Source organism: Ictidomys tridecemlineatus, chromosome 5, assembly GCF_052094955.1.
Source record: "Ictidomys tridecemlineatus isolate mIctTri1 chromosome 5, mIctTri1.hap1, whole genome shotgun sequence".
Classification (NCBI taxonomy): Eukaryota; Metazoa; Chordata; class Mammalia; order Rodentia; family Sciuridae; genus Ictidomys; species Ictidomys tridecemlineatus.
The window spans coordinates 14,380,447-14,407,534 of record NC_135481.1 but is presented as its reverse complement, the minus strand read 5'-3'; the positions used below and the strand labels follow the sequence as shown (position 1 = coordinate 14,407,534).

The following is a 27,088-nucleotide window of genomic DNA, read 5'->3' as shown; positions in this document are numbered from 1 at the left end:
CTATGTTGAGACGTAATTCATGTATCATAAAATTTGCCCTTTGAAAGTATATAATGCAATGTATTCTAGAAACGAACACACAAAGAGTACATTGCACAAAACCATCACCAAGATCAGTTTGGGAACATTTTCATCACCACAAAAAGAAACCACCCGTTAGCAGCTATTTCCCACTCCCCTCCCTCCCTCAGCCCTGGCAACCACTAATTTGCTTTCTGTCTGTGTGGATTTTCCTACTCAGGGTACTTGATGCAAAGGGAATCACACAGACTGTGCCCTTTTCTGCCTGCTTCTTTCTTTTAGTATAAGGTTTTCAAGGTTCATCAATACTTGAGCATATGTCAATGCTTCATTTGCTCTATGGCTAAATAATATTCTGTTGGCTATTGCCAGTTCATCCATTCATCAATCGATGGACACTTGAGTTATTTCTATTTTTGGCTATTATAAATAATGCTGCTAAGAACAACCAGGTACACGTTTTTAGGTGAATATGCTTTCATTTCTCTTGTGTATGTACCTAAGAGTGGAAATGCAGTATCATACATTAATTCCTGCTTCCAAGTGCGTAGAATGGTCTTGTTTGTTTTTGGTGCTGGGGAATGAACCCATAGCATCACATATGCCAGGCAAGTGCCCTACCACTGAGCTATGTCCTCACCCTACACAGAGTTTTTATGTTATTGTCTTAATCTAATTTACTATGGTCTGAGATTATCCACCTTTATATTATTTTAATCCTTGAAATTTGTCCAGGCAAGCTTTATGGCTGGCTTAGTAGTACCTGATCAATTTTCATAAATCTTCTAACTGTGCCCTAATATAATAGCTTCTAATTATTGGGGGAAGTAGTCTCTATATGTCCTTAAGTTTATAGGGTTTTTTTGTTTTGTTTTGTTTTGTTTTTGCCAGGGATTGAACCTAGGCCCTTTCACACTGAGCTACCCCCCAGCCCTTTTTAAATTTTTTTATTTTGAGAAAGGGTCTTGCTGAAATACCCAGGCTGACCTTCAACGTGTGATCCTCCTGCCTCAGTTACCCAAATAGCTGGGCCTACAGGCGTGCACTACCATGACCATGCCTAGATCAAGAGCAAATTTTTTGTTTTGCATTTTTTACTAATTTTACTTTGATCTATCCCTAAGTTAAAGTTTTCCTCCATTGGGAGACTGGTGAACTGTTCATCACAGGTAAGTTAATTTTTGCTTTATCTTTGTTGAGCCTTACTGTGTCTTCCTGGTGAAGTAAACTTACTCTTATGTTGCAGTGACTGTCTTTATATCCAGCACGGTTGTGTGTCTTAGAATCCATCTGATATTAATTTAATAACTCCAGCTTTGTTATTAAAATATCTTTCATTTGATTCATCTCTTTCCTTTCTTTGACTTTTAATCCTTCCCTGTCATTATATTTTAACTGTGTCCTATTGGACTTTTAGTTTGGTAATATGAGTCTTTTAACCAAAGTTTAGTCTGTTTGTATTATTTATATATTTGCATTTATTTCAGTTCTCTTGTGTGAATTTATTTGTCCCGTTTCTCTGTTTGTACATTCTTCCTTGTTTGCTATAGATTGAGTTTTACATTATTCGCCCCCCACACCCTGCTTTTTTTTATATCTGGAATTGAACCCAGAGCACTTAACCAATGAGCCATCCCCCAGTCCCTTTAAAAAAACTTTTTTATTTTGAGACAGGGCCTTGCTAAGTTGTTTAAAGCCTACTAAATTGCTGAAGCTGGCCTCAAACTTGTGATCCTCCTGCCTCAGCCTCTAATGTCACTCAGTTTTTCTTTTTTTCCTTTTCACATTCTATTTTTCCTATTTTATAATTAATATGTCAGAAACAGGCTTTATATCTGCTAGAGGATATTCAACTATTTTAACATGAATTGCTAGAGTAAGCAGGAAGGGGTAGGGCACACTGAGGTTAAAATGTATACCAGATGCCACAGTGATAACATAGCAAAGGTTTATTTCAGTTCACATTGCTACAGTAATGTAACTGAGACCAAAGGGCCCATGTGGATGGAGATTCCAGCATCTCCTAGCTGCACCATCTGGCACATGAGGCCTCCCACGTCCCCCACAGAAGGGGAAGAGAGAGCCCTCTTAGGTTGGTTTCCCCAGAAATAGACTCTCAGATAAAGATTCATGTGCAGAAGTTTCACTGGGGACTATTTTCAGAAACACACCTGTAAAAAAGTGAGGGAAGCAGGGTGGGGTAGAAGGAGAAGGTACCTCATAGGCCTCCACCTGTCACACAGAGGCACCTGTGCGGGGTTGGCCTCCCAAAGTTGTTGCTCTACCACTAAGCTTCACCCTCAGCCCTTTTCTTAAAAAATTTGGAACAGATTATTGCTAAGTTTTCCAGGCTGGCCTTGAACTTGCAATCCTTCCGTTACCAACTAGGGGTACTGGGTTCATTGTCTCCATTCAACAAAGAATTGAAGAACAGGACACAGAGAAAGCAATCAAGGAGTAGGTTTATTGAGGAGATAGAGATACAGAGGCTGACTTCTCTGAAGAGAAGGGGCCCCAGAGCTCAGATTCTGGTGGGGGAGTTTGGGCCTATTCTTTTCATGGTCTCTGCAAAATCCTCCTTTCATATCTCCTCCCCTGTCCATGTGCTCCTCATTGTCATTGATTGGTGCCCCTCTGTCTGTGCATCTGTTTTGTTTTTCTATTGGATCCCCACTTGGGAGCTCGAGTACAGAAGTGTCTGTCTGATTGGGTCCCTGCTTGTGTCCACCAACACTTTTATCAAGCAGGAGGTTGACCTCATCAAAAGACCCTCTCTGGGCTGGGGTTGTGGCTCAGTGGTAGAGTGATTGCCTAGGACGTGCAAGGCCCTGGGTTCAATCCTCAGCTCCACATAAAAACAAATAAATAAAATAAAGGTATTGTGTCCAACTACAACTAAAAAATACAATTTAAACAAACAAACGAACGCTTTGTTCTGGCCTTGCCCCTGACCACTTCATTTGCCATCTTGCCCTGGCTGCCTAATCCCTTCTGTATCTCCCTCAATCCTGCTTCAGCTTCCCAAGATGGAAGATGGAATTGTAGGTATGCACTATAATTGCCCAGCTCAATTTTTTTTAAAATTTCATTGTTTTTTAAGCAATTAGAGAAATGCCAATTTATTTATTTTTCTCTTTCCCCCCTTTTTAAAATGGTGTATTATAGTTACATATTTGTACATGCATCCAATATAACAATATAATTTGGCCAATATCACCCCCTAGCACTTCTCTCCTCCCTTCTTCCCTCCTACTCCTTGGTCCTTTTCCTCTATTGATCTCCCTTCATTTTTAGGAGATTCCTCCCACACCTTTCCCTTTTTCTTCTCTAGCTTCCATACATGAGAGAAAACATAGACCCTTAACCTTCTGAGTTTGACTTATTTTGCATAACCTGATGGTCTCTAGTTCCATCCATTTCCTGCAAATGCCATTTTTCTTTATGTCTGAATAAATCTCTATTGTGTATATACATCACATTTTCTTTATCCATTCATCTGTTGATGGACACCTAGGCTGGTTCCATAGTTTGGCTATTGTGAATTGTGCTGCTTATAAACATGAGTATGCATGTGTCACTATAGTATGACTTTAATTCTTTAGGTTAAATACTGAGAAGTGGTGTAGCTGGGTCATATGGTGATTCCATGCCTAGTCTTTTGAGGAAAATCCATACTGATTTCCATAGTGGTTGCACTAATTTACAACCCCACCAACAGTGTAAAAGAGTTCCTTTTCCTCCACATCCTCTCTAGCATTTATTATTATTGGTGTTCTTGATGGTTGCCATTCTGACTGGTGTGAGATGAAATCTCAGTAGAGTTTTGATTTGCATTTCCCTAATTGCTAATGATGTTAAACATGTTTTTCATGTATTTGTTGGCCATTTGTATTTCTTCTTTTTGAGAAGTGTCTATTTAATTCATTTGCCCATTTTTTAATTGGATTTTTTTATTTTTCAGTGTCAAGTTTTTTGAGTTTATATATTCTAGATATTAATTCTCTGTCAGAAGACTAGCTAACAAAGGTTTTCTTTCATTCTATGGGTTCTCTGTTTACATTCTTAATTGTTTCATTTGCTGTGTAGAAGTTTTGTAATTTGGTGCTTTGCCATTTATTAACTCTTAGCATTATTTCCTGAGCTTTATTGGGTCCTATTGAGAACGTCACTGCCTGTGCCTAAAAGCTGGAGTGTTGACACTATGTTTTCTTCTAGGGGTTCCATAGTTTCTGGTCTCATTCTAAAATGTTTGATCCATTTTGAGTTGATTTTTGTGCAGAGTGAGAGATAAAGGTCTAGTTTCATTCTTCTACTTATAGATAACCAGTTGTCCCAGCGCCATTTGTTAGAAATGCTGTCTTTTTCCTATGTATGTTTTTGGCACCTTTGTCAAGGATCAAAATAGATTGTTGTTGATGTATGGGTTTGTCTCTGTGTCTTCTGTTCTGTGTGTCTGTTTGTATGCCAGTACTTGTTACTGGTTACTTGTTAGCTCTGTAATATAATTTGAAGTCAGGTATTGTGATGCCTCCAGCATTACTTTTGTACCTTAAAATTGCTTTGGCTATTCTGGGTCTTTATTCTTCCAAATGAATTTTAGGACTGTTTTTTTTTTTTTCTAGTTATGTGAAGAATATCATGGTATTTTGATGGAGACTGCATTGTATACATGGGAGGTCTTTCCATCTTATGATGTCTTCTTCAATTTCTTTCTTCAGTGTTCTATAGTTTTCAAAGTACAGGTCTTTTACCTCTTTGGTTAGATTTATTCTTAGGTTATTTTGTTTTGTTTGGGGGTTTTTGTTCATTTTCTTGAGGCTATTGTAAATAGAATTGTTTTCCTAATTTCTTTCTCAATAGATTCATCATTGGCATATAGGAAAACTAATGAATTTTGTGCATTAATTTTTCAACTTGCTATTTTTCCAAATTTGTTTCTGAGCTCTAACAGTCTTTTTGTGTGGAGTTTTTTTTTGTTTGTTTGTTTTGTTTTGTTTTGTTGGATCTTCTAGGTATAGGATCATATCATCTGCAAACAGTGGTATTTGACTTCTTCCTTTCCTAATTTTTATCCCTTTTATTTCCTTCTCTTGCCTAATTCCTGTGGCTAGAATTTCTAGCACTGTTAAATAGGAGTGTGGAGAGTGGACATCCTCACTTTGTCCCAAATTTTAAAGGAAATGTTTTCCACTTTTCCCCATTTACTCTGAGGTTGACTTGGGTTTCTCATAGATAGCCCTTTTGATGTTGAGATAGGTTCCTTCTATTCCTAGTTTCTTCAGTGTTTTTATCATGAATGGGTGCTGAATTTTGTTAAGGCCTTCTCTGAATCTATTGAGATTCCTAAGTGATTTTTCTCAATTTTTTAAAAATTTCTAAAAGTTATATTAGGTTCTTTTCAAATCTGTTTATTTCCTGTTTTTTTTTTTTTTTTAAATACTGGGAATTAAACTCAGGGGTGTTCAACCACTGAGCCACATCCCCATCCGTATTTTGTATTTTATTTAGAGTCAGGGTCTCACTGAGCTGCTTAGTGCCTCACTTTTGCTGAGGCTGGCTTTGAACTTGCTTGCCATCCTCCTGTCTCAGCCTCCTGAGTCACCAGTGCCCAGCCTTCCTGATCATATTTTTAAGCTGTTTCTTTAAATATATTGGACAAAGATATATATTTCAAGGTCTTGTTCTTTGAGCTCCATTTCTGCCATCCACTGTTTCTACTGCTTTTTGCTCCTGGTGTTCTCTTTCCATGCGTGCATGCTTGTTCTAAAATAGCAATCCTTCACACAGGCTTTGTACTTGCTTTTGTAACTTAACCAAGGGAACTGCATAACTTTGACCTCTTCCTATTTACAACTACTTTACATTTTTCCATTTGAGATTTCTTGGACCACAGACCCATGTGAAGATTAGTTGATAGTTCAGAATTCTTGGTATTTTTCCCTTTAATTTTATTTGGTTTTCCAATAACTTTCCTTGTTGTTCCATTATGCCTGCTTGGATTTATTTCATTTATTTTTCTTTAGAATCCTGGCTTTATCAGCAAGGTGTCCTACCTTAGACTCCTTGCCTTTGGTGGTCCTTGGGTTTCACCTCTTATTTACAAAGTCTGGCAGCAAAAAACTCTGGTGGTGAAAGTGTCTTATCTCCCGGGGTTCCTGGTTTTCCTTTGTTTGGGGGCTTTGTGACTTTTCTTTTGTGCCCTCTGGCCGACACATTTATCTGGAGCACAATGGAAATGTTGTCTAGCATATTAATTGTTTCAGTCAGAAGGATCCTTCCTCATGTTTTCATCATCATTCTGCAGAACCAGCATCTCCCAGCCATCCTTCTAGGTCCTTCCTTCATCACCCTGGGTCCAGTGATCTCTTCCTTTTGAAAACTTCTATGACACTTGGCATTTCCATGAGATGTTCTGAGTCATCCCTGGCTATACTGGATGGATGCAGTAAAACACTCATAGTCCACTAGTTTGCATCTTGGTTTTGCTATTTATTATAGACTTGGAGACTTCTATTCATTGAGCTTCAGTTTTCTCATCTGTAAAATGGGTTGTCAGTCCCTTCCTTTCCATGACCTCATGGCATTCAAATGAAACTAGACTTACCCCTGACATGTGTTGAGTCAAATCATGAGAACAGATACAGGCCACAGACTATGGGTCTATGAAGCTAGCAAACACTTATGTGAGATGGGTCTGTCTGCCTTGACAAATATCCCCTCATAATAACAAGAAAAAAAGTGTAAAGCTCTGATTTTTTGCAGCAAAATATCAAAGACAACTGAATTTAATTATTACTGTACATATCTGGATGTTATGTTGATGAAATGTGATATTTGAAAAAGCAATAAAATAAAAACGTACATAATTCCTAAATTATTACATTTAGTTCATAAAACTTATTTTTCTTGGCTTTCAAAATTATGAGTTATAGTGTTATAATCAACATTATCAGATGATTTGCATTCTGTTGACAATGTTGCCAAATTAGAGCATTGTTCTCAGTCATTGTAGTTCTTTGATAAGAAATGGAGAAATTAATTCAATTGGGAGAAACTGGTGCTGAGTTTCTGCTTAGTTCTGCTGAGGTAGAACAATTGGAATGGCCAAAAGAAATCCTAAATCCACATTTAGAATAAAAAAATGAGCCATAAATTTTACATATCAAGTTTACATTGCGATTGAGGCTGCATATGATAGTTCATATTAAGCAAAAAATGATTAACTATTTTAATTTCACATGTCACCATCTCATATTGCTATTTTTATTCTCTCAAAGAAATGTCTAGATTAATATAGTCCTTATTTGACTATTTGGATAAGAAAAAAAGACATAAAGACAATAGAAGATAGGATTTTGCTCTGCAAAGTCTACAATTTCCAGAAAAGTAATCTGGATAGAAATTAATTCTGGGATTATTTGTATGTGACTCTTCTCTTTCTTAGTTCACAGATATTTTTGTTTCTTTTTTTGAATTTTATTTTATTGTAATGTCGCTGTTATTGTATATTTCGTACATGACTCTTTGGTTTTGAAAAATCCAATACATATTTAAAATAATAGGTATTTTTAATCCTTTTAAAAGTAAAATAACCAAACCTAGATTTTTTTATAGGTTTTGATAACAGCATTTCATGACATATATCAAATAAGGCTGGGAATTCAGTGTGCAAGAAGCCCTGGGTTTAATCTCCAGTACACACACAAAAAAAAGATAATTTATTGTCTTCCAGTTCTGTAGATCACAGGTCTGACCTGGGTCTCACTGGGCTAAAATCATGGTGTTGATGGAGATTGCAGGGGACACTGGCCTTTTCCAGCTTCTAGAGGCTGCCCCCTCCTTGGCTTACGGCCCCCTTCCTCCGTTTTCAAAGCCAACAGCGTTGCATCTCTCTGTCCTTTGCCTGCAAACAGCTCACCAGCTTCCCCATTGGTCTCTAGCTGTTCCTTGTGTTCGCTTTTCATGCCTTTCGTCTTGTGTTCATCTCGTACCTCCAACTTTGGGGGAACCTCCCCTCCTGTGAAGAACTGGGTGCTGGGTAGGGAAGTGACAGCACAATGCCAAGCTGGCTTGAAACCAGAGGCAGCTGCAGAGAAACGCTGGCTTAGGAAACGTGTCGCCCAACCTCAACACTTGTGAAATCTTCTAGGGCTGCCATGACAAAATCCCACAGACTCGGTAGCTTAAACTGCAGAGAGTTATTTTATCACAGTGTTGGGGGCTAGAAGGCCAAGATCAAGGTCTCAGCGGGTTAGTTTCTTCTAAGACCTCATATGTTTGCCCTCTTGCTGCCTCTTCACAGGTCTCCTTCTGCAAGCACGCTCTTGTGCTTCTCTGGGCATTCAAAATGCCTCTTATGAGAGACACTAGCCAGAGTGGATCAGGACTCACTCTAATGCGCTCGCTTTCCTAAGTCACCTCATAAAAGACCTTATCGACAAACACGGTTACATCCTGAGGTACTTCAGGTTTAGGACTTCAACAAATGAATTTGAGGAGGACACAGATCAGCCCAGAACAGCACTTTAAAGAAGAAACTGGCTAACTGCAGTGGCACACACCTGTAATCCCAGCAACCTGGGAGACTGAGACAGGAGGATCAAAAGTTTGAGATCAGCTTGGGCAATTTAGCCAAATCTTGTCTGTCTCAAAGTTTTAAAATGGGCTGAAGATGTGACTCAGTGGTAGAGCATTTACCTAGCATGCATGAGGCCCTGGGTTCAATCTCTGGTGCCACCACCAAAAGAAGGAGGAGGAGAAGGTGGAGGAGGGATAGGGGGAGTGGGGGAGGAGGAGGAGGAGAAGAACAAATTGAGGTTCAGAGAAGTACATTATGTCCAAAGTCATGCCACAGGTCAAGGGATGAGATTCCCGTGTCTTAACAGAGCCCTTCTTAGCAGCAGCAGAGACTGATAATGCACTAGAGACCAGAGAAGGGGAGTCTGATAGTTGCATTTTGAGCTTTAATTTCACTGCTTCCAGGAAGTTGGATAAATGCCCTAAGCTTCCCAGGCCTCAGTTTCCTTTTCTGAAAAAAAAATGGGGGCAATAAAGGGCTTTTCCTTGGCCGGGAGGGGTGGCGGATGCCTGTAATCCCAGTGGCTTAGGAGGTTGGGCAATTTAGAAAGATCCTGTCTTGCCTGGTGCAGTGGTGCATGCCTGTAATCCCAACAGCTCAGGAGGCTGAGACTAGAGAACCGCAAGTTTAAAGCCAGCCTTGGCAACTTAGCAAAGCCCTAAGCAGCTCAGTGAGATCCTGTCTCTAAATAAAATACCAAATAGGGCTGGGGATGTGGCTCAGCGGTTGAGTGCCCCTGCGTTCAATCCCCTTTTACGCCCCCCTCCAGAAAAAAAAAAAAAAGGCTTTTCCTTAAAAGAATTTGATGAGATTTGGACAGGAAATGCAGAGTACATACTAAAAGTGCTGGCCTGCTTCCTCATTCCACTTTGCTCTTTCTTTTTTTCCCCCGCTATCAAAATCTGCTCTTATGCCACTTGCCAGAAATGCTCAGTTATTTTCCCCAGGTTATTTTCAGTTCAATAGCTAAAAAAATCAAATGGCTTAAAAGCTTAAAACTGTCGTGGTGGGATTTCAGGCATAAGCTAGCAAGTAGCGGGTGGGGCGCTTGGCATGCTGGGAGCCTTCCCCAATGCTGCGCCTGTGGCAGGCTCTAAAAGGGAACACTTACTGATGTGCCCTTCCACCCCCAGTGCCTGGGGGTTCTCACTTCTAAATAACAGGCTGCACATGATTTGATTTCATTTCACTCTAAATTTGCCCAGCCTGAAACCAGGGATGCAAAGTGGAGTCCTACAAATCAATTCCAGTGTGCAAATAAGCAGGTGCCTGTTAACTTGGGGGTGCTTAGAAATGAAGCCAGGCTTCAGCGTGTTGAGGCAATGATTACAATTTGCCTTTGGGGGTCAAACCGGGTTTGGAATATGTCACTGTTTTCAAATGTTTCATTTGCTGTCTTGATATACATGGCACGTGTTCTGTGAAGATTTACTCTGTGCAGAGCACTTTGCTAAGGCTAGAGGGGCAAGAAGGAGAGAACTGATCTCCTTTCCTGGGCTCAAAGTTGCTCAGAGCAGGAATGGGTCTAAGCACGAGCAATACGGTCCAGTAAAGAGAGGCTCAGGTTGGGGACCAGCAGGGACAGGCTGAGCTTCTCATTCTGAGTTGGAGCTCCTCTACCCAGAGAAGCTCCCTTTCTTCATTCAGCTGCTATTGTTTTGCAGATGCTGCTCTATACCTGCCCCTATTGCGTGGTTTGGTGTTGACCTGGCCCATCCATGTTTGGGGTCAGGATGGCAAGTTAGATGGAGGCAGGTTCTTTTAATCTGTGCCTAGCCCTGACTTTGGTTGCAAAATATCCTCCCCATGTCAGGCATCAGATTCCCAAGTTGTCCAGCCCTGCTGTTCCTCTCTGACTTTTGAGTAGGCCAACACCTGCTTTTGGCAGCCAGAATGCCAGGAGCCACAGAGAGGACAGGAGTCACCCTGAGCAGAATGTGGGTAGTCTCTTCCTCCAGCTCCCGCTGAGCTGCTGCCCACAGTGGCTGTCACCCTGGTAGCTCCTCTGCAACTCCGCCCTGCCCCCTTGTGGGCCACCCACCCTCACAGGCCAGGGCTCTGCAGAGTTTTCACTCACTGGCTCTTGGTCACAAGGTCTCTTGCCATACAGGACAATGATTCTTGGCTTGGCCAAAATTTAGTCAGACTTCTGAGCCTTCTCTCAGGCCCATATGTGTATTCTTTGTGAAATTCAGCTTTAACAAAAGAATGCTGATAAGTTAGCACAACCAGAAGGCCCCATCTTTGATGGCTGATCACCATCCACACCTGACCAGGTTCTTCATCCTCCACCAGGGGCCAGGCGAGGTCTGATCACACTGGTCTTCTTCAGTAAGAATCCTGTCAGGTCAGTTTAACCAGGTTCCCTGCAACTCCTGCTTAGCTATTTTCCTCTACTGACCCTACCCTGCTCCTTGGCTGTCAATTCCCACTTGACCATGCTGTGTTCCACGTTAAGTCCTTTCTCTCTCCCCCTCTGCTAGCCCATTGCAGAGGTCTTACATCTAATGCAATGGTCCTGAATGGTCTTTCTTACTGTGCTTTAGTATTAATTTTTTAATGAGGCTCTCCTTAATTACTTCATGTGAAGGAGTGAATAATTAATAGTAACTGCTCCTTTCGTAGAGTCTTTGCATTTTAATAAGCAGCTAATGCTTTAATTTACTTTAAAAATTTTTTTTAAGGAAGAAAGAGAAAAACTCGAAAAGTGGAATGATAGGGCCAGTGGGAAGCTCCTGGGAGCCTGTTTTCTGCCAGGGGCCTTCCGAAGGCCACCATGCAGGCTCTGTCCTCCTCCGTATGAATCAAAGGCTGAGGCTGGTGGCCCATTTGCCCCCTTGTTGTTAGCCCTGGAACAGTGGGAAACTGCCAATCAAGATTCCTGCCACCAGGGCTGGGGCTGTAGCTCAGCAGTAAAGCACTTGCCTTGCATATGTGAGGCACTGGGTTCAATCCTCAGCACCACATAAAAATAAAAATAAAGAAACTGTGTTTATCTACAACTAAATAAATACTTTTTAAAAAAAAAAAAAGATTCCTGCTGCCCACTAGAAGAGTCTTCACTGTAATCCAGGGACATCAGAATTGAATGGTGAACCAAAAACCAGAACATATCACTTTACTTAGTCATGACCCAAACTAACTCATTACTTCATGGGGCCATGAGCCAACTGCATTATCTTCCCTCCCCGATTGACTAGTTTTACCCAGAGTCAAACTAACAGGTCCCCGAAACTCAGAGCTGCTGCTGAGACGGAACCTGTTCACCTTCCTGCCAGCGCCTTCCCACTTTACAGAGGAGGACTTTGAGATCCCAAGTGTTGCGGCCCAGCCCAAAGGCACATGGCACCTTGGGGACTGAAATCTGACTCTGCTCTGGTAGCCCCTTACTTTCTTTATTGTCCTGTGGGAACCTCAAGAGCCAGCACCCACTACACCTCACATGTACTGGGGTGGAACCTGGGCCTCATGGGTGCTACGTGTGTGTTCTACCACTGAGCTTGGCCCCAGCCTGTCCTATTTTTAAATGGAGGCCTCTCTTAATGAAGAAGTTGGTGACCCAAGTGAGAGATGGGGCGGGGTTGGAGTTTCTCCAGCCTTTGCCTCCTCCTGAAGTTGAAAAAGCAAAGGAAACTTTTAAATGCGTCCTGACCTGGCTTACATCACGATGACTAATATTATCATTGTTATCGATTGCTTCAATCAAGCCTCTAGTTTATCATTTACCTTTCAAAGGTTATGTCAATATTCATATAAATTAGTGGCTCTGAACTGGAGGAGATGTTGCCCATGGGGGACATTTGGCCGTATCTTGAGACATTTTTTGGTTTTCACCACTTGGTCGGGGTGGTAGTGGGCACAGTGAGAGCCACTGGCATCCAGTAGATAGAGGCCATGTGTATCTCTAGATGATGCACAGGCCAGTCCCCACCCTGCCCCCAGGAACTATTTGGCCACAATGTCAGTGAAAACCTTGCTCAACACAAAGGAGTGCGGGGTTGTCTTAGTGCTAATACCTTGACAATCAAACTCTTCGTTCTTCCATGTTCCGCCCAGCCTCTGCTCCACCATGAATACTTACACTTCCACAGCCCTTATGATCCTGGCAGGGGTTCAACTCATATTCCACTTGTCATCTCTCATTGCATCCAGAGCTGTTGTCCCTCTTGCATTGTCCTCTCTGTTACCGGTTTTTTGATGGATGTAATAGGATACCTGAGGTGGGCTGACCCGTTCATGTTTCTGATTGGGGTGTTTGGAGGGACTTGCCAAGTGAGCTGCCTAGGCTGGGGTGGCGCTGTGGGACCTGCTGCCATCAGCCTCCTCTTCCACAGGCCAGGCGTCGGCATCATAGTCCTCATCATCAGTAGCCTTTATGAAGTGCTTTGTGACTGTCTCCTGGCACGGGGGTATCTTTTGCAGAGATCTCCACCAGCCCCTGACATCTGGGGCATGTTGGCTCAGACAGGCAGCATATATGTTAGCCAACCACAAAGACTGGGCTGTAGGCCCCAGGCAGAAGGTGCAAAAACGGATTCCTAGGCAACATTCATGCCAAGAGTAAGTGCGACTGGGAAGGCAGATAGGCTGCATTCCCAAAGAGATCCTGGCTCCTGGCTTCTCTCCTCTAGCTGGCTGGAGACTTTTGGAAGACTTGGGATTCTAGAAGCTCACAGGAGGGAAAGAGGGAAAGAGGGAGAGAGGATAGCAGTTTGACAGGTCAGGGAATTGTTCAAGGGTCCCAGGCTAACAGTGCACAGACTAGGAGAAAACATGATGCCCACCAGAGATACTCCTCTGGAGACCTTCAGGCGGCCATCTTTTCTCACCTCCGTGCCCTTTGTTGTCCCTCTGCAGGTGTTCCATGAGCGGGGCATCCTCTTTGGCTACCGGCATCCACAGAGCTCCGCCACAGCCTGTGTCCTCAGCCTTTTCCAAATGACCAATGAGACCCTCAACATCTGGACTCACTTGCTGCCCTTCTGGTATCTTCCAGTGCCCTGGACCAGCCCATCTCATCTAGGGTCCCTGAGGATTAGTTGGGATTGGGAGGGCTGGGATTGGGGGATTCCTCTATGGGGGCAGGTGACCTTGTGGCAGAAGGAGAAGCTGGGTGCTCCATGGAATGAGCTATAGCGCGTGGATTGTGGCTGGATTCCAGGGGCTTCTGGAGCTCCCAGGCCCTTCCTTGATTCAGTAGTATTTATCTTCATCCCCTTTAGTCCTGGCAGCTTTGCAGGTCTTCTGGAATCCAGTAACCAATATCTCTAGTTAAAATGTCACTAGCTTGAGCAGGTCACTTCATATCTCATTTTCCCCTCAAAGCAGTGGTGATGGTCTGTACCTTTCTCAAGGTTGCAGGGAGGACAGGGAGAAAATGGTTAAAGGCATCGGGCACAGAGCAGTAGGTTCATAATTGTTCTGGAACCACAGCAATGGGCAGGCCCTTGGTCAGGCAGTGCTCTAATACAGTCAGCTAAGAGCAAGGCTCTGGGAAGCATGAACCCAGGAGTGGGAGTTTCCGGAAGGCCAGAAGGGCCTTGCTGAGAAAGGTGGGCCCCAGACCAACTTCACACACCTCATGGATGAGTTCGCCCTAAGACAGGGCCACAGCACAGACATAGTGCAGTCAGAAGTCCCCAGTGTCTATAGTAGATTGCTTCAGGACCTCTGCAGATACCACAATCTGTGAATGGATGCTTCCTTATATAAAAATGGCATAGCATTTTCCTATCCCCTATGCACATCCTCCCATGTATTTTGAATCTTATCCAGATTACTTATAATATTTAATACATTGTGTATGCTCTGTACATGATATGGTAGGCTATTTAGAGAATAATACAAAAAAAGATCTACATGCTCAATGCAGTCACATAGTTCCTCTCGCTGGATATTTTTGATTCATGGTGAGTTGAATCCCAAGATGCAGAACTACAAATAGTGAGGTTTGACTGTATGTTAGAGCAGGGAGGACCTCATAGGTCATTTGGGCCACTGTCCCACTCAGACCACTGTCAGCTGACAGATGCAGCCAGAGAAGGGTGTCTTCTTTATATTGCATAGCAGAGTTGAGGCACAGGTGGGTCCTGGACCCCCCAGACTCCATGAAAGAGACAGGGGACCCCAGAGCGTGCTGAGCAGAGACAGGCCTGAGGGAGCCCACTGTGCTCTGGTGTGCAGGTAGTCAGCAAAAGACAGACCCAGGGCCGACATGCAGGGGAAGGCTGGTCCCAGCAGCCACCCTGGTGGAGGAGAGAGAAAGCTCAGTCTTGGGGTAGAGTAGGGAGAAGAAGCCTGACAACCCTGGGGCCTGAGGACTGGGCAGGATGGCAAGTTCCTACTCAAGGACGCCTTTTGTCATTTAAACTTTTTGCTTCTATAAAAAGCCTGCATGCTAACAAATTGTAGCATTGCAGAAGGGAATCAAGTTAGGGTCTTTCCAGCCCTCATTCTCCCTGAAGCTGCCTGTTTCCTGTGCATCCTCCTGAGCTGCTCTAGGGAGCCTGAGCAACGGTGGCTTGTGCACCCCCAACTTCGGCATATTTTCTCCCATTGCTCTCCTGCTGTCTCACGTGGAGGTCTCACTGGACCCAAGTGTCTCCCGTTTCAGAATGAGAGTTCTGTTTTGTGGATGAACCATGATTGATGTCAGTTGTTTTGAGATTTGATACCATTACAGAGTGCCCACCCTTGCTTGTGGGTCTTGGGGTCTGTGAACAGATCCCTATGGGAGGACTTTTAGCTGTTTTACAGCTGAGCCAACCTGGCTGAGCTACCCCACTGCATACCGCTGCCGTACATGTGCCAGGCTCTCAGAGACCATCCCAATTGCACAACACAGACCAGCCGGAAGGGCCTGGGAAAGCCTGTGTCCAAATGCCTTAAGGAAATGGAATGATGAAATGATCCCGAGGTGATGAAAGGATAGGTTTTGGGGAAGAACAGATAGCTTAAGCTTTACTTCTGCTGAGGCAGGATGAAAACGTGTAGCCAGAAGGGTTTAGGGAACCTCCTTCAGTTCCTTGTGAACATGCTCTGTAGAGTCTCCATCTTTGGAGGAGTTAGTAGGAAAGGGAGCCTGTTCTTCATGAATGATTTGTGGAAGTGAGGTGCTGTACAGGTGGGACCCCATATGTGGGTTGCAGGTTAGGCAGATCTAACATAGGACTGTGCCATATCTCTAAACTTGCTAGCACTAGGAATTGCCATGGGAGGTGGTGAGCCCACCATCCTTGGAGGTGTGCAAGCCAAGGCTGGAGAATCACTTGGACAAGATGCCATGAAAGAAATTCCATCACCCCGTGGCAGGGAGGGGATTGGATTAGATAGACCTAGAAAGGCTCTCTTCTTACCCACCCCACCTGCCCATTTCTAATTTACTGCTTCTTAAGTCCAAAGGCCCCTTCCACCCTCTCCAGCACATGGCACGTCACCAAAGTGAGAACTCATAGGAACTGGTCATCCCAGGAGAATGGAAAGCAGGGGAGGGTCGGGTGGAGAGTTTAGAGGTTCCCAGCCACAGAGCTTCAGGGGCCCATGCTGTGTTCCAGGTTCTTTGTGTGGAGGTTTGTGACAGCACTCTATGTGACAGACATCCAGAATGATACCTATTCGTGGCCTCTGCTTGTGTACATGTGCACCAGCTGCGTGTACCCTCTCGCATCCAGCTGTGCGCACACCTTCAGCTGTATGTCCAAGAATGCCCGGCACATCTGCTACTTCCTGGACTATGGTGCCGTCAACCTCTTCAGCCTGGGTATGTGAGTCTTCTCCCCTGAGACCCAGCCATTCGCCCCTTCCCCTGTGGGCAGGGCCACCATGAGGCTTTGGTGGGTGTGTAGGAGTCACAGGAATTCCAGGATCTCTGTCCAGGCTCCTGATGAGGGTTTTGTAAGAAGCTCTCTCGTCCGTCCGTGTGCTTCTGTGGTATAAATGCTCTCTGTGTGGCTACTTCAGGCTCTCAGTATGATGCCCCCAACATCTCTCTGTCTTTCTTTGACATTGGGGAGGAGATGCGCGCAGGCACACACCATTACATAGTAATTCCACCACACAGATATTTACAGATGTATGCACTGAGAACTTAAGACTTCTGTTAATACAATTTACTTAATTGTAAGCTTATCTAGTTTGATTTTGATGGTAGCTGAGCTAACAGTCGACTTGCAAGACTCTGAAACTTTCATAATCAGCTCTTACTGGCCAAGACAGGCAGACTCCAGCACATCAGGACTGGTCTCTGTCATGCCTGGTAGAGAACAAGGGTGAGGGGTCACGAACTGAACCTCCTTTGTCCTGAGTCTTAGAGGTGTTAGAGGCCTGTTCAAAGTGCCACAGGAACAGAGCTGCAAACCTGTTGGTAACATGGGTGTTGGCGTCTCCGACTCCATCTTTTTCTTAGACTCCTGCCTGTTCCTCTCTCCTCTACTTATGGCATCCTTCATCCCCTAGGACTCTGGTTCTAGCCTCTTCGTCCCTCCTGCTCCTGCTGTGGATTGAAAGCCAATCTCTGTCTTCCCTCTCACACGAGTTTGTCCAGGAGGATCCTGGAGTGATTGAGTGACCCCCTTCCTAGGTCTCTGCTGTCCAGTCCCCACCCTCACCAACACAGGTTGCCAAGGCCCCAACCTTGTGCTTGTTGTCAGGGTGCACACTGGCTTCCTGGCCATCTCTCCTGGGCTCTCACCAGCCTTTGACGCAGGGGCCTCTCCTGCAGCACCCTCCCCCTTGTTCTTCCTGTTTTGCTAGCCCTGCCTCTGTTCTCCTCCATAGATGAGCTTGCTCAGAATTGACCCTCTCGCCTCTTCTCTACATGGCCCAGCTCCTGGCTGCTGCCCACACCATCCCTTATCTCCTCTGACCAAGGTGCTCCCAAACTCCATCTTTGAACTGTGGACCTGAAGTTCCTGACACCTCCGAGCCTGAGACCAGGACTGTCTGCATCCTCCCTCGACCCTGCCCCTCATCTACCTCCCCTACCCCGCCAGTGCCCACCGCTCCTGCTCATTCGTGTCAGAACTCTGTAGTAACCCTGCTCTTCTGCCCTGTCTCCTCTTGCACCATCCACCTAATTGGTGATTAGGTCAGTTGAGGGTCTTTCCTATGCACCCTTCAAGGGGCTCTGCCCCACAGTCTTGGCTAGCACCCATGCCTGGGCATCCCTGCTGAATGGTGGCCACAGGCTCTCCAGGTCCTCCCAGATGGAGGCTTTTGCAACACCTTCTCCCACATCTCCCCTCCCACTGTGAACTTTCAGGCCCTTCGTTACCTGGGATGAAGTCCAAACTCCCAAGCCTGGCGGCTTCCTTTAGGCTCATTTCTGATGAGAGCATTTTGAGTAATTGCTGAGAGGCCAGATCTCTGCTGAGCACCTGACACATGTCATAACATGGTGCTTAGTTGTCCAGATCCTGGAGCCTGCTGCCCCACTCCTTGGTGGTTCTGGGCAGGGTCTGAAGCCCCCTGGCTCCTGTACTGCCCACACAGCTGGGCTCCAGTTGGCATCCACCGAGTTCATGGCATCCAGGTCTAGGTGGGCATCTTCTCCTAGTGTCAGCCTGGAAAAGCCCTTGTGTGCTCCCCTGGAGTGGTTCCCAGCTGACACCTCACAGGCAGCTGCTGCCCCGGGGAGCGTGGTACATGGTACCAGGAGGGCAACACTCAGCCCTTTCCACCTGTGTGACCAATTTCACTAGATCCAGCAGCCAAATGTGGTAAAAAGCAGAGGTTGGACCCAAGAGGCTGAGGCCTGTTCCCGGCCCAAGCTGGAATTTCAAGGTTCTCAATGTCTTGGAAGAACAGGGTCCTTGAACCTGATCCCTCAGTGTCTGGCCTGACAGGCCTGTGGTCTCCCATTCCAGAGGGATAGGCTCCAGTGAGTGCCTGCAGGTGCTGGCCCCTTTGTGAAGGACAGTTGTCTCCCCTGTGGTTGCAAATAAAAGTCTCAGCCAATTGGTCTCTGGAAGGTCCTAGGGGTCACACCTCTCACAGATTCCAACACCTAAAAAAAAAAAAAAAAAAAAAAAAAAAAAAAAAAACCTTATCTAGCCTCTCAGCCAGTCTCTAGCTTCTTCTCAGGGAGGGTCTGCCCCCTCACACTGACCTGCCCATAGGAAGCACCATAGGCAGGTGAAGTATGCATGTTCCTGAAAGAAAAGCTGAGCACTCTGGGCTGTCTCCACCAGCAATAGCACAGAGTTAAGAGCAGGGACAGCTGGGCGCATTGGCACATGCCTGTAATCCCAGCAACTTGGGAGGCCAAGGCAGGAGGACCGCAAGTTAAAGACCAGCCTCAGTAGCTACGCAAGGCCTTTTTTAAATTAAAAAATGAAAAGGGCTGGAGATGTAGGTCTGTGGTAGAGCACTTGCCCAGCAAGTATGAGGCCCTGGGTTCAATCCCCTACACTGCAAACAAACAAATCAAAAACTCGGGAACTTCTCACCCGGCTGCCTAGGTTTGAAGCTTGGCTTTGCTACTTTCTGGCTGTGTGGTCCTAAATGAATTGCTAAACGTTTCTGTGCCTCTATTTTCTCATCTGTAAACTGAGGATAAGTGTAAGCTTTATGTGGGAGGATGGGGATAGAGATTAAATGAGTTAATGTATGCAAAAATGGAGGAATACTAAATTACAGGCAAGTCTCAGGATAAGACTTAAGTAAGAAGAGGAGCAAGGGGGTGAGCATTCTGGGAGGGTACAGGGGGAGGCCTGCTCCCGGGTCTGTGGGATGATGAGGGCTAAGACGGGGGTGGGGGTGGGGGATAGTCTTTCTAGGGATCCACCCAGTGCCAAGGCCTGGCTTTGTTCCCATGTTGGTTTTTCTTCCCAGGCTCAGCCATCGCCTACTCTGCATATACGTTTCCTGAAGCGCTGGTGCAAACCCCCTTCCATGACTACTACATAGTGCTGGCCGTGCTGAACACCATCCTCAGCACCGGCCTTTCCTGCTACTCCAGGTACCAGGCTCTCTGAACTCAGATGGGAGGATAGGGAGTGGGGCTTAGCATGCAACTCCGTGGCATTTGAGGGGTCCACGGAGGAGGTTGGCTGGGCGGAAAGGGCACCGGGAGCCTGTCTCCATTCCGGGTGTATCCCCTGTCACTGAGCACTATAGGTGTGCACAGGTGCTGCCCCACAAGGCCCCTTGCTCAGAAGAGCCCATGCTTGGTTTAATGCTCTGAAATTCTTAGTGATTTTGGAACAAGAGTGACCCCCACTTCGATACTGTACTGGTTCCTATAAATGATGTAGCTGACTTTACTAGGCAAGTCACTTAGCCCCCTTGAACTTCGGTTGCTCATTTATAAAGCCGGGCCAATTCATCTGCCTTCTGAGATGGACGTGAGGATGACAGGTAATGTTCCCAGGATGCCTCTCACAAGCCCAGACGGTGGAGGTGCCTTGTAACAGGCAATCTACCTCTCATAGCAACGGAGGGGGCCTGCCTCTCTGCGTGTGTGGTGGATGACGCATGATAGTCAAATGCCCAGCTCATCCCCATGGCTGTGGGTCACACCCAGCTCACTGCCTCTAATTCCCACTGTTCTTTTCCCTTTTGCTCAAGAAAACCCCTTGGGATGTGAATGAGAGAGGCGTTGTTATGGGGACAAGTACACTAATTTCTATACCTCTTGGCAAAAGTTTATTTTCCAAAAGCTCAGGTTCCCTGTAATAATGTGGAAGGTCAGGGGACTTTCCACAGGGCTGTATCAGGGTGATAGCCCTGTCCAGATAGTGCTGAGGTCCCAGGCAGCAGCAGGTCAGGAAAGGCATCAAGGCAGGCTGCAGATTGCCCCTTGGTTCTTGTCCCCCAAGTACAATCCCAGGAAGCCATTGTGCTCCATTTGGAACACCTGAAGCCCTCCACTGTCTCTCCCCAGGAAGAACAGGTATGTGAGGTGTGCCCTTGTAACTTCTCCAGGCTCCCATTTCGTTGGGTTTTGTAGGATCAAGGGAAAGTAGGCATTTCACAAACCTGACAAACGGGTTTTTTGAATATGTGGAAGGATAGATTCTTCAGCAGCAGCAGCAGGAACATCCGTCCCAACTTGACTTCATTTGCCTGCACTGAGATGGGACAGGGGTGTGGAGTTGCTTTTAATGGGAGAGGGTGCTCCTTGCTGGCACGGGCTCAACACTGGATTGTGCGTGGCTTCCTCCCCAGGGAGTTGCTGGGAGCAGGAATGTGTGCTGGGGTAAGCTTCCTTCCCTTCCTGGAAATCCAGAGCTCCCCTAAAGTTGTGAGGAGCCAGTGTTCACCCACAGAGGTAGAGAATAAAGTAATACCCCCTCAGGGACACACCTGGGGCCTGGTCCTTGGACACATACATCACTGTTCCTGTCAGGTTGATTCCTGGAGACCTGAGGCGTTTGGACTTCTGCATTAGAGGAGGGTGAGCACAGGGATGAGGGGACAGAGGTGGCTTCATGGGCATGGAAGAAACATCCCCAGAGTTAATGGATCAAAACTGCTTTTCAAGAACTCAGAAAGTAAATTCTTGGATCATTTGTCACTTTTTTTTTTTTTTAATTTCTCTTAATCACCTGCAACCACCAGGAGAGTTTGTTTTCTTCCAGCCCCAGTCTCCCTGACCGTTCAGCTGTGGTGGATGGCCTTTGGATTTGGTATGCCTGATGTGTTTGGATGAGCTTGTTTGCCTGGCAGCTGGGCCAAGAATCTCCTGAATGCCCATGTTTGGGGCCTTCCTTCCTTGACAAGGGAATAGTTTATTCTGTCTATGAATGGAGCACATCTGCGGCTGTTCCAGCCATCCTCCCCCCTACCCATCCACTCACCCACCCCTCTACCCATCCACTCACCCACCCCACCTTCCTTAAAGCCTGCCAGGCTGGGAATACCGGGAGGAGTAAATGGCTGCCCTGGCTTCAGAGGGTACCAAGGAGAGGCAGATTACAGGCCTCCCCAAAAGCCCTTTAGGGCAGCAGGACAGGGTAGGGGAAACAGTTATGCAGATGCAAAATGACCTGTACAGGGCCCTAGGGAATGACCTCAGGACTGAGCCTGGGAGGAAGCTCGTTTAGCTGGAGAGGGCGAAAGGAGGATCAGCCTGGATGAGGGTGGTGGTGGTCATGGAAAAGACAGGACAGGTTGGAAGAGGTGAGGAGTTTTCGAAGGGGAGGGGAGAGCACTAGGAAGGCCTAAGGAGGGCAGGCTGCAGAGAGGACACAAGCTGTGTCCTCTGAGGACATGTCCTTTGCTCAAGACAGACATTGATCTCCTGGGAAGAGACTTTCCTCGGCTTGGCTTCTGGCTTCTGCAGCTGCTGCAGAGCAGCTCTGGGGCTGTGCAGGAAGAGGAAAGGAGAATGGGCGTCCCAGCAGGGCTCTTTGGGTTCTATCACACCTTGTCCTCTTCCCATGTTCCCATATCCATGGTGGTCTCCCTGCACTCACCAGGCCTAACCTCCTCAGTCCCCATTGGCTCACTCTGCATAAGAGTCTGGAGAGTGAGAAAGATGACTGGTATTGGGGAGTGAGAGACACGCTGGCCCTGAGTGACTTCCTGTTAAGGAGATGGAGAGGAGGGCCTGGATCCCTCCTGCTCCCCTTTCACCAGGGCAGGTTCCATCTGGCTGGGTGTCCTGCAGTGCCTGTGCCACAGTGTCTTCCTCCCCAGACCCAGCCCTGCCTCTCCCTTCAGCTCTAGCAGTTAGAGCTCTGCTGAGCCCCTTCCCCTCCCACAGCTCTAACAGGACCAGGAACCTGGGCGTTCACAGGCCCAGCAGAGGTCGTGGGTTCACGGCACTTGCTCCAGTGCTGTTCAGACCATTAGGGTCCATCTCGACATGGGGGACTGTAGTGCCCTGAGTGGTGTTTTGGTTCTTAATACCAAGGAACTTAGTTCAAGGAAGCATGTTCCAGAAGAACATTCTTTCCCATTCTATAGCATTTGAAGGGGTGGAGGGGGAATGTGCACCCTCTCTGCATCGGGGAGATCAGGATGCTGGCCTGCCAACTGCCCAGCAGCCCAACAGCGCAGCCTCACTCCCTGTAGGAATGCTACTTATGCAGTGTTTGCCACGCGGCACAAGTCTCTGTGAATCATCTGTCCCGCACGTCCAGCCAATATTTATTTATTTATTTATTTGACAAAGTTGCTGTGTGAAATGGCCTGTGGTCAGTGCTATGAGGGAAGAGATTAATCTTCGTGCTGGGTACACAGTGAGCTACATCACGAGAGTGATGCTAGGAGGAGGAGGCTGTGGTGGTGCAGGGGCATGAACTGGCCTGGGAGTGGCTTGGAGGCCAGAGCCCAGGGTAGAGACTCAGCAGACATGGTTCTAGACACTTCTGGAGGCCGAGGAGCCTTGGTCAGAAGGCAAAGAGGGACCTGACCCCCCCCACACACAGTCACAAAATATAAACACACACACACACACACACACACACACACCCTTCTTCAATAGAGGGATTTTTATAAATCCCCATTAGTTCCAGGCCCTAGTTCCAGAATTCCTTACAGCTTTATTACCACACTTATTGACCTAACCCTTTAAGCCAGGCTTCTCCCCAAATCCAGTATATCCTGCTGGTCTCATGTGGGAAGAGTATTCCTGAATTCCAACTAACTGTCTGTTTGACCCTCGGGTGCAGGGAGTTACACAGGGTGGGCTTTGGACACTTGTGGGGCTTGGAGGCTTTGGAGGGTTCTGTGGCTGCTCACAGGATGCCTGGCACTCACTCCTGGAATCTCTGGCTGTGGCGGCACCTTGTGGCTTGATGTGGAATTGCATCTTGATAGTGAGAGGCACCTCTATGGCTACTGGCTTTTCTGCTTTTTCCTCTGTTGCCTTCTCTCTCCTGTTCTGCTTTTTTCTCCTTTTTTTTTTTTCCTCCTATAGACTCGGATTTGCGGCTGGAGAGGCTGGTCCGATGCCCCTGGCCCCTGGGGAGGCGAAATGTTGTCTCAAGTCACAGGAAATCCATGCTTTGGGGGATGGCCCTCACCAGCCAGAGCCAGATTTCTTCGTAAGTGGCTGCAAGGAATGCACTTTAGGGCGAGTCTCTTCCCCAGAGCTGGCAAGTGGTGGTAGTGCACAGCCAGGGTAGACTGAAAAGGCAGCAGGGGCAGGTGCCCGGGCCATTAGGGCAGTTTGAGTGTGCTCCTTTTGGCCTCTGGGGCAGAGGCTGTTGGGAAGAGCAAAGGCTGGGCCTTCTGGGGCAGGCAGAGGGCAGTGTGAAACCAGAGAGGTCCACAGTCCTAGTTTAAACCTAGCTTTGTCTCTTATTAGCTCATCTGACTTGATGCAGATCACCCAGCCTGACTTTCCTCCAGTTCCGGTTTGCTGGTCCAACATGGCTCTGAGATGGGGGTGGGGGTAGAGCCACACACATTTATTGCATTTTAGTAACTGTGCTTTGCTGTTCTAAACATCTTTCAAGCCTCATTTTTAGCAAATCCTTAACACTGTGAGGGAGGAAGTCATTGACCCTAGACTACGCCCAAGGCCTTGGAGGCATACAAAGATCAGGAAACCTGTCATAGTCACAGGGTCCTGAGGGGCGAGATCACAGCTCTGTGCAGCCTCCCTTCCCCAGATGCCTGCAGCGCTGTCCAAGGCTGTGGTTCTTGGATAAGGTGATGATGAATCAAGGGCACTTCTCCTCCAGCTCCTTCTCTTCTTTCTCCCTAAGTCTCCCTTTTCTGTACCTGGAACCTACCACATGCTTCCTGTTTTATGGGCACAGACAGGAAAGAAGATACTTGCCTGTGGTAGTGAGTGAAGCTGTCTCTGGAGCTATGGGCTCCACAGGGCCTATGGTGTCCTCCTCCTACCCTCAATCAGGGGGTCCTCATGAAGACTAATTTGCCCGGCTTCCCTGAGGACTGGGAAGAATACACTGGCCTAGAAATTGATCCTCAGCACAGTTCTGGGCTGGGTTTGGGGAATCCCGACCTGACCAGATCCAGTGTCTGCCCTTGAAGAAGGTCCCCCAGTCAGATGTGAGTCTATCAGATGGTATGGACAGCAGTGGGATATGCACACAGGTGTACATGCTGGCTCTTAAGTAACATGAACAGCCTGTCCAGGGGAGGTGGGCCCAGCTCAGTAGGAGCAGTAGATAGTGAGGGAGAAAGGCCTGGTCCAACATGGCTCTGAGATGGGGGTGGGGGTAGAGCCACACACATTTACTGCATTTTAGTAAGTGTGCTTTGCTATTCTTAACACCTTTCAAGCCTAATTTTTAGCAAATCCTGGGTTGGGACAGAGGGTTGGGGAGCAGAGATGGGCATAGTGGTAGGGCACAGGCCCCATCTCAGCAGAGCCCATGATGATCCAAGGCTGGGAGGGCCCCAGTGCTTCCACTGTTTCTTCAGACTGCAGCCGAACTGCCTCCTGAGGGCCTTGATGCCAAATCTCTGCACACCACCCTGCTGGGCCTTCAGCCCCACTGCAGGGAATGGGTCCCCGAGGAGAAATCCAGCCTTGTGCAGTACACTGCAGTATTGAAATGGGTACTGGCCCCTGACACCTGGCCTTGGTGGTCCAGCAGGGACACATGAGCACTTCCTTACCAGGGCGTCAGTTCCAAGCTATGGTTTTGTGTGAAATCTCCTTGGCCATCGATGTCTTCCTGGTGTCCAGCCTGCCAGCTGTGCTGCCAGTTCCCACACCTTTAGCTGCTGTCCCTCCCTGGGCCCACTGAGGCCCTATCATGGTCTCCTCAGGGGGACCTGCCTCTCTGCAACAACCAGTGTCGCTAGCGTTCAGGTTGGGTTGGAGAGACTGGAGATGAAGGAGAGAAGGAGCAAACTGGCCAGCGCGGCTGGGTGTGGTATCATAGTCTGGAAACCCTGCCAGCTTACCAACCTGAAGTCAGGTTTTCCTCATGGTCCTCAGCTGGGAGGCTCCCAGGAGTCGGGTGCCTCTCACCTCCATAGAGCATGCTTCACAGGGTCCATGGCAGTGCCTTCCCTTCCTGGTCCTGGAGGTGACTGGACTTTTGGAAATCTCCTTGCAGTTGAGTAACTTGGCACTTGTAAGGTTTCTGCCAGGAGTCTCCTCCCTGGCTTGGTCTGGACACACCGATTCTCATGGTGTCAGGACAAGTTTCTGCAGACATCCTTTTCAATCTGAGGGTCTGTCATTTCCACCAGGGAAGAGGCTGGTGAGAAAGCGGCTGGCCACAGGAGGAGGTGCAAATTGCTCGTCTTCTGTTGCTTGCCAGCCTTTCCGGTGTGTTCGGTGTGCACATGTGTGTGCACACATGTGATTGCCTGAAACTTTTCATTTCCATTTCTTCCCCCTTTCCTTTCCCAATTTAGGTTTCTTGAAATCCAGAAGCCCCGTCTCTGCAAGGTGCTTCGCGTCCTCGCCTTTGCTTACCCTTACACCTGGGACTCCCTGCCCATCTTCTACAGGGTAAGGGCCTAGCTGCATCCCGTTCTGTGGGCACACCTAGGAGGCAGTCATTTCCTGAGCTTCTGGGGGTTCAAACTCCATACTGGACACCATATGACACACAGGAGGCAAGATCTAGCTGCCTTGATGGCATATGCAGAGATTAGAGATGGCATGAGCATGGTGGCCCTGAGAGACAATGTACCTGGGGGCTCAGGAGAAATGGCCCAGAGCTGGGCAGGACAGGAAGCTTGGGGTTTGGTAGAGTAAGCAAGGGTGGGCTCTGGAGGCCAATCGCTAATCCTTGCTGCCAGTCCTTGGGCAAGTTCTCCGCTCCTTGATGTCCTTTATCTATAAAAAGGGCAGATATTAACACCACTGTGGGGTGTGAGGAGGATTATGTGAGTTGACATGTGTAGTGCTGACTGATGGCAGGAGTCCAATAAATGCATTATTGTATCTTATCACTGATTAATGTATGCTCATTTAGAATTGAAGGAAAAGGTATGAATGAAGGTCTTCAAGGAAGATGGGAATTAAGCAGAGAACACAGAGGAGAGGAGGGTTTAGGTAGGATAAGAAGGGGAAAGTCCATGTTCTCTCAAATTAAGTAGGCTTGAGTTCAACTTCTGGTCCCACTGCTCCCTGGCTGTGTGATCTTGGGCAGTGAACAGAACCCTCTGAACCTGAGGCTCTTCATCTGGAAGTGAGACTAACATTTCTCCTTCCTAGGAGGTAATGAGGATCAATCCACACAGTGGATCCAGTGGGCTCAGCAATCCACACAGCCCATACGGAGGGGGTCTCTCCCAGAGCCAGCGTCTGGGTGCCATGATAAGGCCAGCTCGGGCATCGAGTGCTTGTTCTGTGCTCCCCCTATACGGTCGGGGGGAGACCTAGAGATGGGGTACAGCCCCTTCTTTTTGTTCCTTCTTTAAGGAAGTGTGCAGACCCACTCTTAAAGTCAGTATAGTGTGCCACAGGCTCGGCACTGTCACCAGTGCTGTGCGCTTCTAGCTCTTGGTGCATCCGACAGTGGGGCAGCGGGAGAGGGGTGGTGTCTAATTCTAAATGGTGCCATTGGTCCTGGAACCAGCCTGCTGGGATTCTGATCCTGACTTTGC

The 27,088-nt window shown here is 47.1% G+C and overlaps 1 protein-coding gene across 9 annotated transcripts in view; it reads left to right on the top strand.

The window, feature by feature from the left end:
- Paqr5 (progestin and adipoQ receptor family member 5) overlaps positions 1-27,088 on the top strand; it is an 88,596-nt gene that overhangs the window by 54,079 nt on the left and 7,429 nt on the right. For 5 of the 9 annotated variants that reach the window (XM_078049388.1, XM_078049384.1, XM_078049383.1 and 2 more), the window contains 6 exons: positions 13,457-13,584; positions 16,153-16,358; positions 19,430-19,556; positions 20,416-20,489; positions 23,463-23,589; positions 25,889-25,985. In XM_078049388.1, coding sequence (XP_077905514.1) covers positions 13,538-13,584; positions 16,153-16,358; positions 19,430-19,556; positions 20,416-20,489; positions 23,463-23,589; positions 25,889-25,985 — 678 coding nt within the window. In that variant the 5' untranslated portion in view covers positions 13,457-13,537. The remainder of the gene's footprint in view (positions 1-13,456; positions 13,585-16,152; positions 16,359-19,429; positions 19,557-20,415; positions 20,490-23,462; positions 23,590-25,888; positions 25,986-27,088) is intronic. The other 4 variants (XR_013438717.1, XM_078049386.1, XM_078049387.1 and 1 more) reach the window with 4 other exon arrangements.